General features: G+C 39.6%; 1 protein-coding gene across 1 annotated transcript; it reads left to right on the top strand.

Annotated features, from left to right (window-relative positions):
- Window positions 1-203: 203 nt before the first annotated feature.
- On the top strand, window positions 204-1,118 carry LOC126800433 (AP2/ERF and B3 domain-containing transcription factor RAV1-like). Its single transcript, XM_050527800.1, has one exon. It carries the CDS (start codon window positions 204-206, stop codon window positions 1,116-1,118), a length of 915 nt encoding a protein of 304 aa, XP_050383757.1.
- The last annotated feature ends 11,249 nt before the right edge of the window (window positions 1,119-12,367 follow it).

Raw genomic sequence — 12,367 nt, 5'->3', positions numbered from 1 at the left:
AGTGGGCCTCATAGAGTCATCAGATCCTACAACTATAATAACACACTACACCCTATAAGCAACTTGGGTTGATTTCCCCAAATCTCTTAATCTAAGCCAATCCAGAACAGCCTTGAGCCTTCTTCACCATTCAAGCAGTTCCCCTTCTTCGAAGTTGTAACCCATTTTCTGCATTATCATCTCAACCACATATACGAGGGTCCATGGATTTGATGAACTGCTCCAATGAGAATGCAAGCGATTCAAACTCCAAATTACCTTCTTCACGGTACAAAGGAGTAGTCCCGCAGCCTAATGGCCGTTGGGGAGCGCAGATATACGAGAAGCACCAGAGAGTATGGTTGGGAACGTTCAACGGACAAGAAGAAGCTGCCAAGGCCTACGACATTGCTTCACTAAGGTTCCGAGGTGTCGACGCCATAACGAACTTCAAGCAATCCTCACTGAGTATCACCGCAGATGATCACGAAGATGAGGCCTTCTTCTTGCAGTCACATTCCAAGGCTGAGATCGTCGACATGCTTCGGAAACACTCCTACACCAAGGAGCTACAGCTGTTCAAGCACACCAATGGTGGCAAGAGAATAAAATACAATGACATTGACTTGATGAACATTCATATCCAGAAGGAATGGCTGTTCGAGAAGGTGCTAACACCAAGCGACGTGGGGAGGTTGAACAGGTTTGTTATACCAAAACAACAAGCCGAGAAGCATTTTCCGTTGATGGATTCTGAAGCTAAGGGAGTGTTGCTAAATTTTGAGGATGTTTTGGGGAATGTCTGGAGGTTTAGGTACTGTTTTTGGAGTAGTAGTCAAAGTTATGTGTTGACAAAAGGCTGGACTAGGTTTGTGAAGGAGAAGAAGGTGAAAGCAGGTGATGTTGTTAGGTTTCATAGATCAAGTAGCATGGGAGATGATAAGAATCTGTTCATAGATTGTACGCCAAGAAACACCGACGACGAGGTTTCACGTTTTCCGGAGACGACTAGTTCGGTCGATGAGCCGTTAATGGAGCCGGTTCAAGATCAGGATGGAGTGATAAGATTGTTTGGAGTCAACATTGTCGAAAGCAACATCGCAGACAGTAGGACGTATACTTGCTTTCAATATATGTAACAATGTTCTGATGTTCAACGTCGCATATTTGAACAAAGGTTTCAATTATATTAGGATGAGAAAATCCTCATTCCATCCTCTGTGAAACCGATCATGATAATATGATATGGCATCCCATCTTCTATGAAATCATGACAGTGATATGGCACCAAGCTATGTTGCCTTGTTATCTTCCCCTTTTTGCCAGAGACATATATAACATTATTTAGATATATAGATGCAGATTGTAAAGCGGACATCCCCAACTCTCCAAAAGTGCGGATGCCGGCGATTCCGACGACCGGTGACACACAACAACGGCATGGATGGTGTCGGTCGGGCTCCCCCTCTTGGTTCTTATGTCAATGCCGGCTGAAGCTCTAGCGTCGGCCCATGACGACCGAAATCTGTAAATTTTCTGGAATTTTGGCAGGAACTTGAAATTTAAATATTCCAGCCACGGTGAGCCGGTATTGAGCTCCGGCTGGCACAAACAGAAACGCTGGGAGGGAGGAGTACGGTCAGCACCATCTGCGTCGCCAGTCGCCGGAACAGACTAATCTGCATTGTGCGAACGTCCGCTCCAGATCTGTCACAACCCCAAAATTTCGAGCATAAAAACTCAAATTTCGAGATCATGAAAAACGCTAAAACAAATCTCAATAAATCGAAATCGTTTTAATGTCTCAGTGGATCATTAGTGAGTTCACAATACAACTCAGACAAACAATTATTACAAACCAAATTTATAAATCGACATTACATAAAATGGAAATGTAATAATCCTCACAGATTCTCACACAAATCCACAATAAAACCTCACCACAAGCTGGAAAATGAACGACTTCGAGTCTTTAGAGTTGTCATTCGATTCCCACTAATCGACACCTGCAGAATTATCCCCTACACCATCGAATTGGTGCACCGCGATTGTAAACACAAACCCGGTAAGCTTTACAGCTCGTATGAGTAAAATAAAAATATAACTCGCATATCAATATATACGAAATTCCACGAATCAACAAAATATAAATGCACTCATGAGTCAATGGACGGCCCATCTGGTTGTTTCGAAAAATATGAAAATGAAAGTACTCATGAGAAATTAGGCAACCCCTCTGTTTACCCAAATGCATTTATAATACGGGTACTAATGAACGCTGGTACACCTCTGTTACCCCTCATGTAGTACACCGCCGACACTGGGCAACCTCCTGCTACCCAACATCCAAAAATATGAGTACTCATGAGACGATAACTCATATGTTACCTCACATGCAGTACTCCGGCAGACAGATTAGAGCTCTAACTGTATCGTAACTTTCGCCCAGCCAAAGGCTAGGTTCCGACATGCCAAACACGTCCGAAGACTGGTCCGGAGACATAAACACGTCTGAAGACAAAAATCAAGTCCGAAGACAAAAACTCGTCCGAAGACAAAATAACATTTTAACAATCTCCATGTTAAATCCACGTACAATAATCATCATGTCATATTGTACAAATCAAATCACATGTCTCGATATATAAATCTCGTCATCAAAATGACATAATCACGATAAAATCATAACAGTATATTATATAGCAAACTATATATATATGTACCTATTTACCATTTATACAAATATATATATAATCCACTATATCATATACATGTCATATTTCATTCTTAAAAATTCTGCAAAATCTTGAATCTCCGCAAGGGTAGATTCGTAAACATCTGAGATTTTACTCAACTTATAAACTCGTGCGTAATTCCACAATTTTCGAAAGTAATTTATTTCCTTGATTTATCAATTACCTTGAAAAGATAAGAAAAGAATGCAGAATCGTTACGTAAACCTTTAAATGCCGAAACAGTAATAATATGTTACTGTTCAGCAATTTCTGGTTTACGAAGTTACTGTTCACATGGTTACTATTCACGCATTTATGTACAAATACACATCAATTACATATTCATGTACGTGTACATAGTGTTTACGTATTTTTATACATACGAATACTATTCAAATATAAATACTGTCTCAAAAAACAATAATTACTGAATTACCCTTTTGAAATTACTTTTTACATTTACCGCACGTAAAATAAATTTACATTTACCGTACGTAAATCACATTTTTACATTCACCGTCGTAAAAATAATTTTTTACAATTTACTGTTTGAAATCACTGTTCACGCGACGCTGCACGTGGCGGCGCGTGGGGTACACGCGCCACCTCCGACAGGCCGCGCGTGGCGTTTACGCGCCACTCAGTGGCTACGCATGGGGCCCACGCGCCCAGCCTAAGGCCGGCGCGTAGCACGCCACCGCCGCCCCATTTCTCTTCCTTTCTCCTCCCTCTTCTTCTCCACGGCCTCATGCCGCCTCCTACCCCATCCACGCACCCACACGCGCCGCCTAAGGCGGCTGTAACCCCTCCTCCTCCGATTCCTCCAATCTTCCACAAATCCATCCAAAAACACAACAACTCGATTCAATCAACCCTTACCTTGTTCAAGCCGTGGAAGCACCGGAGAGGTGCCGGAGTGGCTCGATAGTGGCGGAGGAAATCTGCATAAACTTGGCGACGTCCTAGCGACTTCACGACGGCGGGGCACGGGCTTGCGAGCTGAAGGGTGGCTGCGGGGGTCCTTGCGACGTCGTAGAGCCGGGCGGTGCGTGTCACGGCAGCCCAGGGAGGCAGATCGCCGGAGGCGATTTTTCTGAGGTGAGGGAGAGAGAATTCGGGGAGAGATAAGAGAAGGAGGCGGAGAGAGAGAGAGGAGAGAGAGGGGTTTCCAATTTTGGAAAGCCTAAACTGAAACATTTCCTTTTTATACTCGCGTCCACGAACTCATATCGACGAGCTCTACAATTTTCGTGAAGGGATTTTTCGCAACCGAGCGACTGAATAAAAGTCGATATACACGTTGCGGAAACGTAACGTTTTTCTAAATAAACGTTCCGAGAACGTTTTCATTTTTGTTTCGAAATGTCGCGAACTACCAATTGTCTCTTCAAATTAATTTCACAAACTTAACAAATTGAAAATACTCGATAATTAGTTCCGAAAAATTCGGGTTATTACAAGAGCGGGTTAGAAAGCAGATGTCCGCAGTGCACCAAAAGAGCGGATGTTCGCAGTGCAACAAAAGTGCGGACATTACCACTTCCGGCGATGCGCAACGACAACGTGAAAGGTCGGTTGTATTCCCCCCTTCCCGACCCTCATGTATGTGCAGTCCGGAATTTGTAAATTTCTATAAAATTCAAGTTTATATATTAGAGAACAGACGCCCGCAAAAACAGAAAAAGTGTGGATGTTTCACCGTCGTCCATCTGTTAGCCTGAATTAAGCACCAATAACAGCGTTGCTCTTGCTAGAAGGATACCAAGCTTCGATCTGGAGTTTCCTTTTACAATTGGACTCATCTAGTATGAGTTTGCAGTCGATGGTTTGTGAGGGTTTGCTGGAAAAACTTTCACTCTCGATCACATTTGCCTCCATTTTCATGTGGACACCGCATGGGATAGCAGTGGTCTACATCCGTTAAGAACAACATCACTGTCGATGCTTGATGCAGCTGTGATGAAGAACGTTTGCAGCTTTTCTATTTTGCGAACGTCCGTTTCTAAATTATATATATATATATATATATATATATATATATATATATATATATATATATAAGACATTTCAAACAAAGTAGAATGCGGTGGATTTTCTTTATGAAACTTAAATATGATGGATTACTAAATGGCTTGATATATCATGCATTCACACTGTCAACACTAAATTGCTCGACATATTGACATTCATCCCGTCTTATGAATTGAAGGCTTGGGAAAGGAAGTTCACTCCTTTACAATGTTTGGTATGCACAATGAAATGAACTACTTTCCTACGTCACTACTTGAAAGGAAAATGTGGAGGAAAACACTGCCTTATTCCATCAACCTTTGGGACCAAGTTCTCTCCTCAATTCCTTACATTCAGTACTCACGTACTCTCTATTATTTTATTGCATTAGTTAAAAACTTTTTGACATTTTTCATGCTAACTGTTTGCACAATTTAGCAACCCACGAGTTGCTAAATAAACTTTTAAGTCATAGCCAAATTTAGAAAGACTCGCCCATTTGGCTGGAATTGAGGAAAGTACGGGTGTTGGGTTGGAACGGCCGAGCCTTGATAGGGGAAAAAGTACCTAACAAAGTTACTCTATTATCAAAACAATTATATCGATGTAGTAAATGACAGATATGGGTCATAACACACAAAAGATTGGTGAAACTAAGACTTAAAGATACAAGAAACACAAACTAATGAGTAAATCATAAATTTGACAAATTCGACCTAGAAGCAGAAACCTAATAAATTAACTAATCTATACTCGACCAAAAAATACAAAATTAAATACACACTAACTAGACACAGTGGCAGACTAGCACAAAATAAAGGTGGCAAATGGGTTGAAAAGCCGGACCCTGGCACGGGCCCGACCCATTAAAAGTCAGCCCGTCACGGCCCGAGCCCGTTATTGTAATGGGTTGGGCCGGACCGGAATGAGATATATGAACCCATGGGCCCGGCCCGAGTCCGTTTTGAGCCTAGCACGGTCCGAACACGATAATTTCATGGGTTGGCCGGTTAAACACATAATTTTATATTATTTATATAAATATTTAAACAATTATTATTATTAGACTTGAATATTAAAACTTTTAAATTAAAATATCTTGATTATTTCATTATTTTAACTACAATATTTCATAAATATTATCAAAATAGTGAAAAAACGTCATTATTTTAACATACATAATGTTTTAAAAATAAAATTATATAATATGTTGTAGTTTTTTATTTATCTTACTATTCTAAATAACTATATAAAATAAATATTCTAATTAGATAATATATATTTTTATTGTAATTGTGTCTTAATGCTAATGGGCCAGACCCGACCCGACATATGCATGGACCATGGGCCGGGCTTGATGTTTAAGCAAATGGGCTGGGCTGAGCACGGCACGAGCACGGTTTTGGTCTGCATAAAATGGACCGGGTCGGCCGTTTGCCACCTTTACCACAAATTTTAAGGGTGTTTAGAGTTGATTTAAATGGTGAACAAAAATAAATACAACAAAAGTATTGCTGAATACATAATATAAAAAAGTGAATATGGATGTATATATTAGATAAACAATAGCTATGAACTTCACTTCACCACTAGATACGTTTCAATCACCCCAAAACAATGTCAATGATTATAGATGAATGCACTCATAGTTAATCAAAAGTCGTAGGGTCATTAACCATATTACGTTCTCTTACTTGCTATGTTAAGCAAAATATCAGTATCGACTTTACTATATTATCAATTAATTGATCTATGAAATGTTGGTATCTAGACCAAAATAACTTACAACATGAAGATCTAAGAACAATTGAGTAACAACAAAGAATCTAAAATCAATGTCGGTAGCCTTAGATTACTAAGGAATCACTTCATAAAAGTGTCTGCAAAGAACCTGTTATCTCTCACATAATATGCGATGATATGTCGGTCATGTACACATTCAAGATAATAAACCCTAAAACATGCATCAAAGTGTCGACCCAAAGGAACTTGCAATAAAATTATCAATGAACAATTAGTAAAGAAATTATCATATGAAATTATATAGATCAATTGGAGTTCAAAATCAAAGACATATCTAGAGCATCGATCAACCCCTAACTATTAAGGAGTTTAGTTACACATAATCTTGAATAAGAGCATTAAATAATACATGAGAGATGAATTAAATGAGGAGAAAGAAGAACTTGATGATAGGTAGGAGATCTCCAGATTAGGCCTCATCATGGGCCATGCTAGGGTTGACCATACCCTAAATATTTGGGCTTAGGGTCGGGTCGGGGTTCGACTTAGTAAAAAAAAAAATAGGGATGGGCCAAGGCTTTAAAATGCAAGCCCCGGTCCGCCATAGACGCTTATTCTACAAGGGTCGGGCCAGGCTAGACTTTTGTTTAATTCAAAATCAATAGTTTCTCAAAAATATCTCTTTAGAAAAAAAAAATAAAGAAGAAGAGAAAAATGAATGAAGCAGCGGGTGGAGCACTGAATGTTGGATGAAGTATCGGGGTAGATACCTAGGGGCTAGGGTTTTGACAAAGTCCACTACAACAATGTTGGTTAAAATGGGTCTCATATATTAATTGGGATGGGTACATTAACAGTACCTAAATGGCCAATAGTCCAATATTCTCACTACCTCATAATATTATTACTATCATGTATGTAATAAAATAATAACCAAATTTAAAAATAAATTAAAAATTATAGGGTCGAGTAGAGCTTTTAGGGTCTGGCCCTAAAAGGCTCAATAAGGCTTGGCTTTAGGGTAGGGTCGGGCTCTATTTGCATAACCCTTACCCTGCCTTAATGAAAAAAGGCTTGGGCCGGCCCTTGCATTCATGTTCAAATCAACCTAAAGGATGTTGGCTATCCTTGACATTTTTAGACTTGTATAGCTATGGTTCGATCTATATAAATAACACTTTGTAAATCATTATAAAAGGTCAAGTACCACTCAAACAAATCAATATACAACTTCCAAACAACTTATTTCTCTTTACTTCATAGGTAATTTTATTTTCGTTTTAGTTCTTATGGTCGTTTCAATTCTAGTTCCTTTACGTTTCTTACTCTTTACTTGCATGCACTTTAGTTTTTACACTTAGGAGTAATTTGTTAATTTAGAGTCAAACCATTGATCCATGGATCAATGTGATTTGTCATTCACACTCATATCAGATCACAATGTTTAGACAACCGAATATGCTCTAATTTCATGATCAAGGTGATTTGTGAGTACCTTCACTCGATCGATCATTGCTTATCACCCGTACATTCGAATTCGATCAACAAGTAGACGTCTACGAAGATCCCGACTATTAATTAGGCCGGAGTCCTAGCAAAAAGGAATCAGACCCAACGACCGAGAGTGTTTCGGCCGACAGTCACTTGAAGAAGTCAGATCTAGCGCAACAACACATTAAAAACTTCACTTGGCCGTCCGACTGCGAGTTGGCATGCCCGTAAACTAGAAGGACAACTGTTTCTTAGTCCCTCGGCCCTATTCTTGGCCGAGACGATTTTTAGCCAAACACTAATCTCCTTTATGTTACTAAACACTGTAAAAGACATTTATTTTTTGAGTAAATTTCACCATCGGTACCCAAACTCTTGTGGCAAGGTCAATGTAGTACCCCAACTCGAACTTGTACCAATGTAGTACCCAAACTCGTTATTCGCTATCAATGAGGGGCCTGACGCCAATTTCCGTTACGGCTCCGTTTGTTTGGTCACGTGCTCCGCACATGACCACACAAAAAAAAGATTTTTACTGAAATAACCCTATTCTATGTGCGTTCCAAATCAAATTTTCCCGCCAATTGTTATTATATCTCTTTTACATCATTTCCCTCCATCTTCTGGGTACTACATTGATCATCCATGTAAAAGTATGAGTACTGTGATTGACTAACACAAATACAAAGAAGAAAAACATATGGATGAAAATTGAACTGCATGTATGCATTCAAAAAGAGATGTCATTAAAAACAACTTTGAGTTCAAAGTACACTAAACATTGTCATTAAACACCATAAATTTAGGAGTACAAAAAGGGACCTAGTTAGATGAATTACACTTTTTAGGACTCCTAATCAACATTGTTTTGACTCTCTTGTGTAGCTACATGTTGTGTTTGAGTTGAGGAAGAAGCAGCAGCAAACTCAGCAGAAGTACCTCCCTCTGCTGCCTTTCTCTTATACCAGCCCTTCACAGACCTTATGACTTGGTCCTTGACATTAGTAGCAGCTGTAGATGGGGCTGCAGCTCTGGTAACCTAAATCAGTGCAAAATTCCAAAGCAAAATCACATATTCAATGTCACAACAATTGCAAGACAACAATCTCATTACTCTATAATTAAGTCAAAACAACAAACCTTAACTCTAACTCTCTTCTTTATGCTAGCTCCACTAGATTGTCCTTCCCCCTGTTCCAATAACAAATCAAATTATTTAATTGAATAAAAATTAACAACAAACCTTAGCTCTAATGCAATGAATCAGTGTAGGTGAGTGAAAAGAACTTACTGATGCAAGTTTTTTAGCCTTAGTTATAGGACAACCAGTTTTGTTGTGTCCTTGTTGTTTACAAATTCCACAAGTCATCTTAATGCCAGTTTTACCAGTTTTCAACCCTAATTTCCCCTGGATGGGAGCTGGTGGTGCCATGCCCTTGTTCTTCTCACCAGCTTCCTTAGTTCTCTTCATTTTTGGCCTACCAGCTTGCTTTTTATATGGAGGAGGAGCAATTGGGAAGTCAACTTGTTCCCAATCATCATGCCCTGCAATGGGGCTTATGGCAGGTGTATATGTCTGCAAATAGGTAGAAGCCATGAGGTAGTCATCACAGTACAAATCAGGATCATGTTTCTTGAATCTTATTGCGCAGAGGGCATGTACACAAGGTATGCCACTAAGCTGCCACCTTCTGCAAGTACATGTATGAAGACCCAAGTCCACTGCATGCTTGCTGCCATTTTCCCATGTTCCAGTAACTTGGTAGCTGTACTCAGTGCTCCTATGTGCTATGTACTGTGTTACTCTCTCTGCAGTCTTAACTATTATCTTCTTTATCCTAGGACCAACAACTCCCTTCCACTGCTCACAAGAAACTCTTTTGTTTGCATTCCTCACCATCATATCCATCCTCAACTTCTCAAACATGGTAAGAACAAGCTTATCCCTACAAGGTAAGATGGCATGGTTGAAGGACTCACACAGGTTGTTGAGAAGGATATCACACTTTGATTCATCAACAAAGAAAGCTCTACTCCAATGTCTTGGAGGTTTGTCATGAAACCAATTAAATGCATCAGGACTCAACATCTTCAAGTCATCCATGTGCTTCTTATACCAAGTTTCAGTACTACTTCTTGCTGCATTCCACATTAACTGTTTCAGTCCCTCTCCTGGATTCTTACCCTTGAAGTTGTTGTACAAATGCCTAACACAATTCCTATGTTCAGCATAAGGATACAAAGCTGTTTCATATAAACATCTGTGTTAGAATGTATTAATTAATGGTGATACATAAAACAATTTAGCTTGAAATTAATGAAATTTACTTGAAGAAATATACCTTTAATAGCATTTTCTATTCCTTTTTGTTTGTCAGACATGAACACAAGCCTCTTGCTGTTTTCTATACCCAAATCACCCTTCAAGTATTCAAGAAACGAGATCCAAGTAGCTTGATCCTCTATTTCCACAAGTGCATAGGCAATAGGGTACATCCCATTGTTTGCATCAATGCCAACTGCAGTTAAAAGCTGTCCAGGATGATGGCCTTTGATATGGCAGCCATCTAAACAAATCAGGGGTCTACATCCAGCATTCCAACCATCTTTTTGTGCTTTGAAGCACATGTACATCCTCTGGAATCTTCTAACTTGTCCATCCATTTGTGTTTTGATCACAACAGTGGATCCAGGATTGCTTCTTAACAACTCCTTTTGATATGAAGCCAACTGATTGTACTGCTCAATATAATGCCCTTCATTCATCCTTTTTGCACATCTTTTAGCCCTTGAGATGGTCTGCATACCCACATCCAATTTAAACTTCTCTAATATATGGTGGTGTATCCCCTGCCTTGACCAGCTCTCATCAGCCAATAAAGCATCCTTCACTTCTTCAGTTATTCTTCTGAAATTGAGAAAGTGGCTGCTTTCCACTGGTGAACATGTGTGTGTGTCAAACAAGGTCTTCACAACCATGGTGTCACCAAAGTTCGGAACCCTACTTGCATACATTCTCCATTTACAACCCCATTGACACTTAACTTCAATTTTCTTCCTTGTATTCTTCTTATACCATAAACCAATCTGGTTTCTAATTGCATGTTCCCTCACAGCTTCCCTACACTGCTCTGGATTAGGGAATGCAAGGTTGATCTTGAATGTGGGATTTTTAATATCGACTAATCTGATCCAGGGTATGATCTTCCTTCCCCCCACCTTAAAGCAGCTAAAGTCAGAATCTTCTCCTGTGTCACTACCACTTAAGCTCTCAAGCTCATCTGATCCAGCATTATCATCAGAACAATGGCCATCATATCCCATGTCTTCATATTCAGGCACTTGCTCTGGTTCTGACACATTTTCCTCAAACTGGACATCATCTGCAACCTCATCATGCTCCAAATCATAGTCAGAATCCACATAAAATTCAGAGTCATCAGTGGAGTCATATTCCTCTACAACCACTGTACTAGGTTTTCTACCTCCCTTTCTTGTGTTATACCTTGCATCCTTAGGCCTAGGACCACTCTTCTTTGTTTCACTTCCTTGAACAGGCCTCTTCCCATTTTCCCTCACTTTAAGAGCCTCTGCTGCCCTCTTTTCAGCTGATTCTCTCTCTGTTACTCTCTCCTCAATTTCATCCCTACTAAGCCCAACTGAAGCTTGAGTCTCTCTAATTCTTTCTTCTTCTATCCTCAAGTTCTCAATCTCTTTTCTTTCCCTCTTTTCAGTTGCTTCTCTCTCTTTTTTCTCAATCTCCTCAATTTCCCTTGCCAATTGATCTTTATAACCAACATGCCATGGTCTATGTGTTGTATGTTTGTAATAAAACCCACCGCCTCCTACCACTTCTCTTCTGATCCTTTTCCCATCATGGCCATAAATTTCATCATCATCATCATCATCATCATCATCCTCATCATACATGTTCAAATCTTCATCTCCTAATATATCAGACAAATTTCCAAATGTCCCTCCACTTGGACACACCTTAGGCTCATTCACACAACCCACATTTACATCTCTACCTAACACACATACTTCAACATCATCTTCATTCACATCAGTAAGGTCAATTACATCTACATCTTCACCTAGCACAGTTCTACCCTCTAAGGCCTCAGCACTGCTATATAACTGTGATGCCATCAAATTTGCTTCAAAATGGTTTCTCTCTGCTTCTCTTGTAGATTGCCTATTCAAGGGATTCTCCCAATTTGGATCAGTTGGGAGATTATGCTCAGCTAAAGCTTCATCATACCTTCTTCTCCCTCCACCTGTTATGTAAATAGATATTTGTCTCTTCTTTGGTATCATCTTCATCATCTCCATACATTCACCATCACCTTTAATTAGAATCAATCCTTCATGAGCTTCAGTCTTAGGAATCTTGAAATGATAAGATA

The sequence above is a fragment of the Argentina anserina genome, chromosome 6 (genome assembly GCF_933775445.1).
Source record: "Argentina anserina chromosome 6, drPotAnse1.1, whole genome shotgun sequence".
Classification (NCBI taxonomy): domain Eukaryota; kingdom Viridiplantae; phylum Streptophyta; class Magnoliopsida; order Rosales; family Rosaceae; genus Argentina; species Argentina anserina.
The sequence above is the reverse complement of the archived record's forward strand: the minus strand, read 5'-3'. Positions and strand labels throughout refer to the sequence as shown.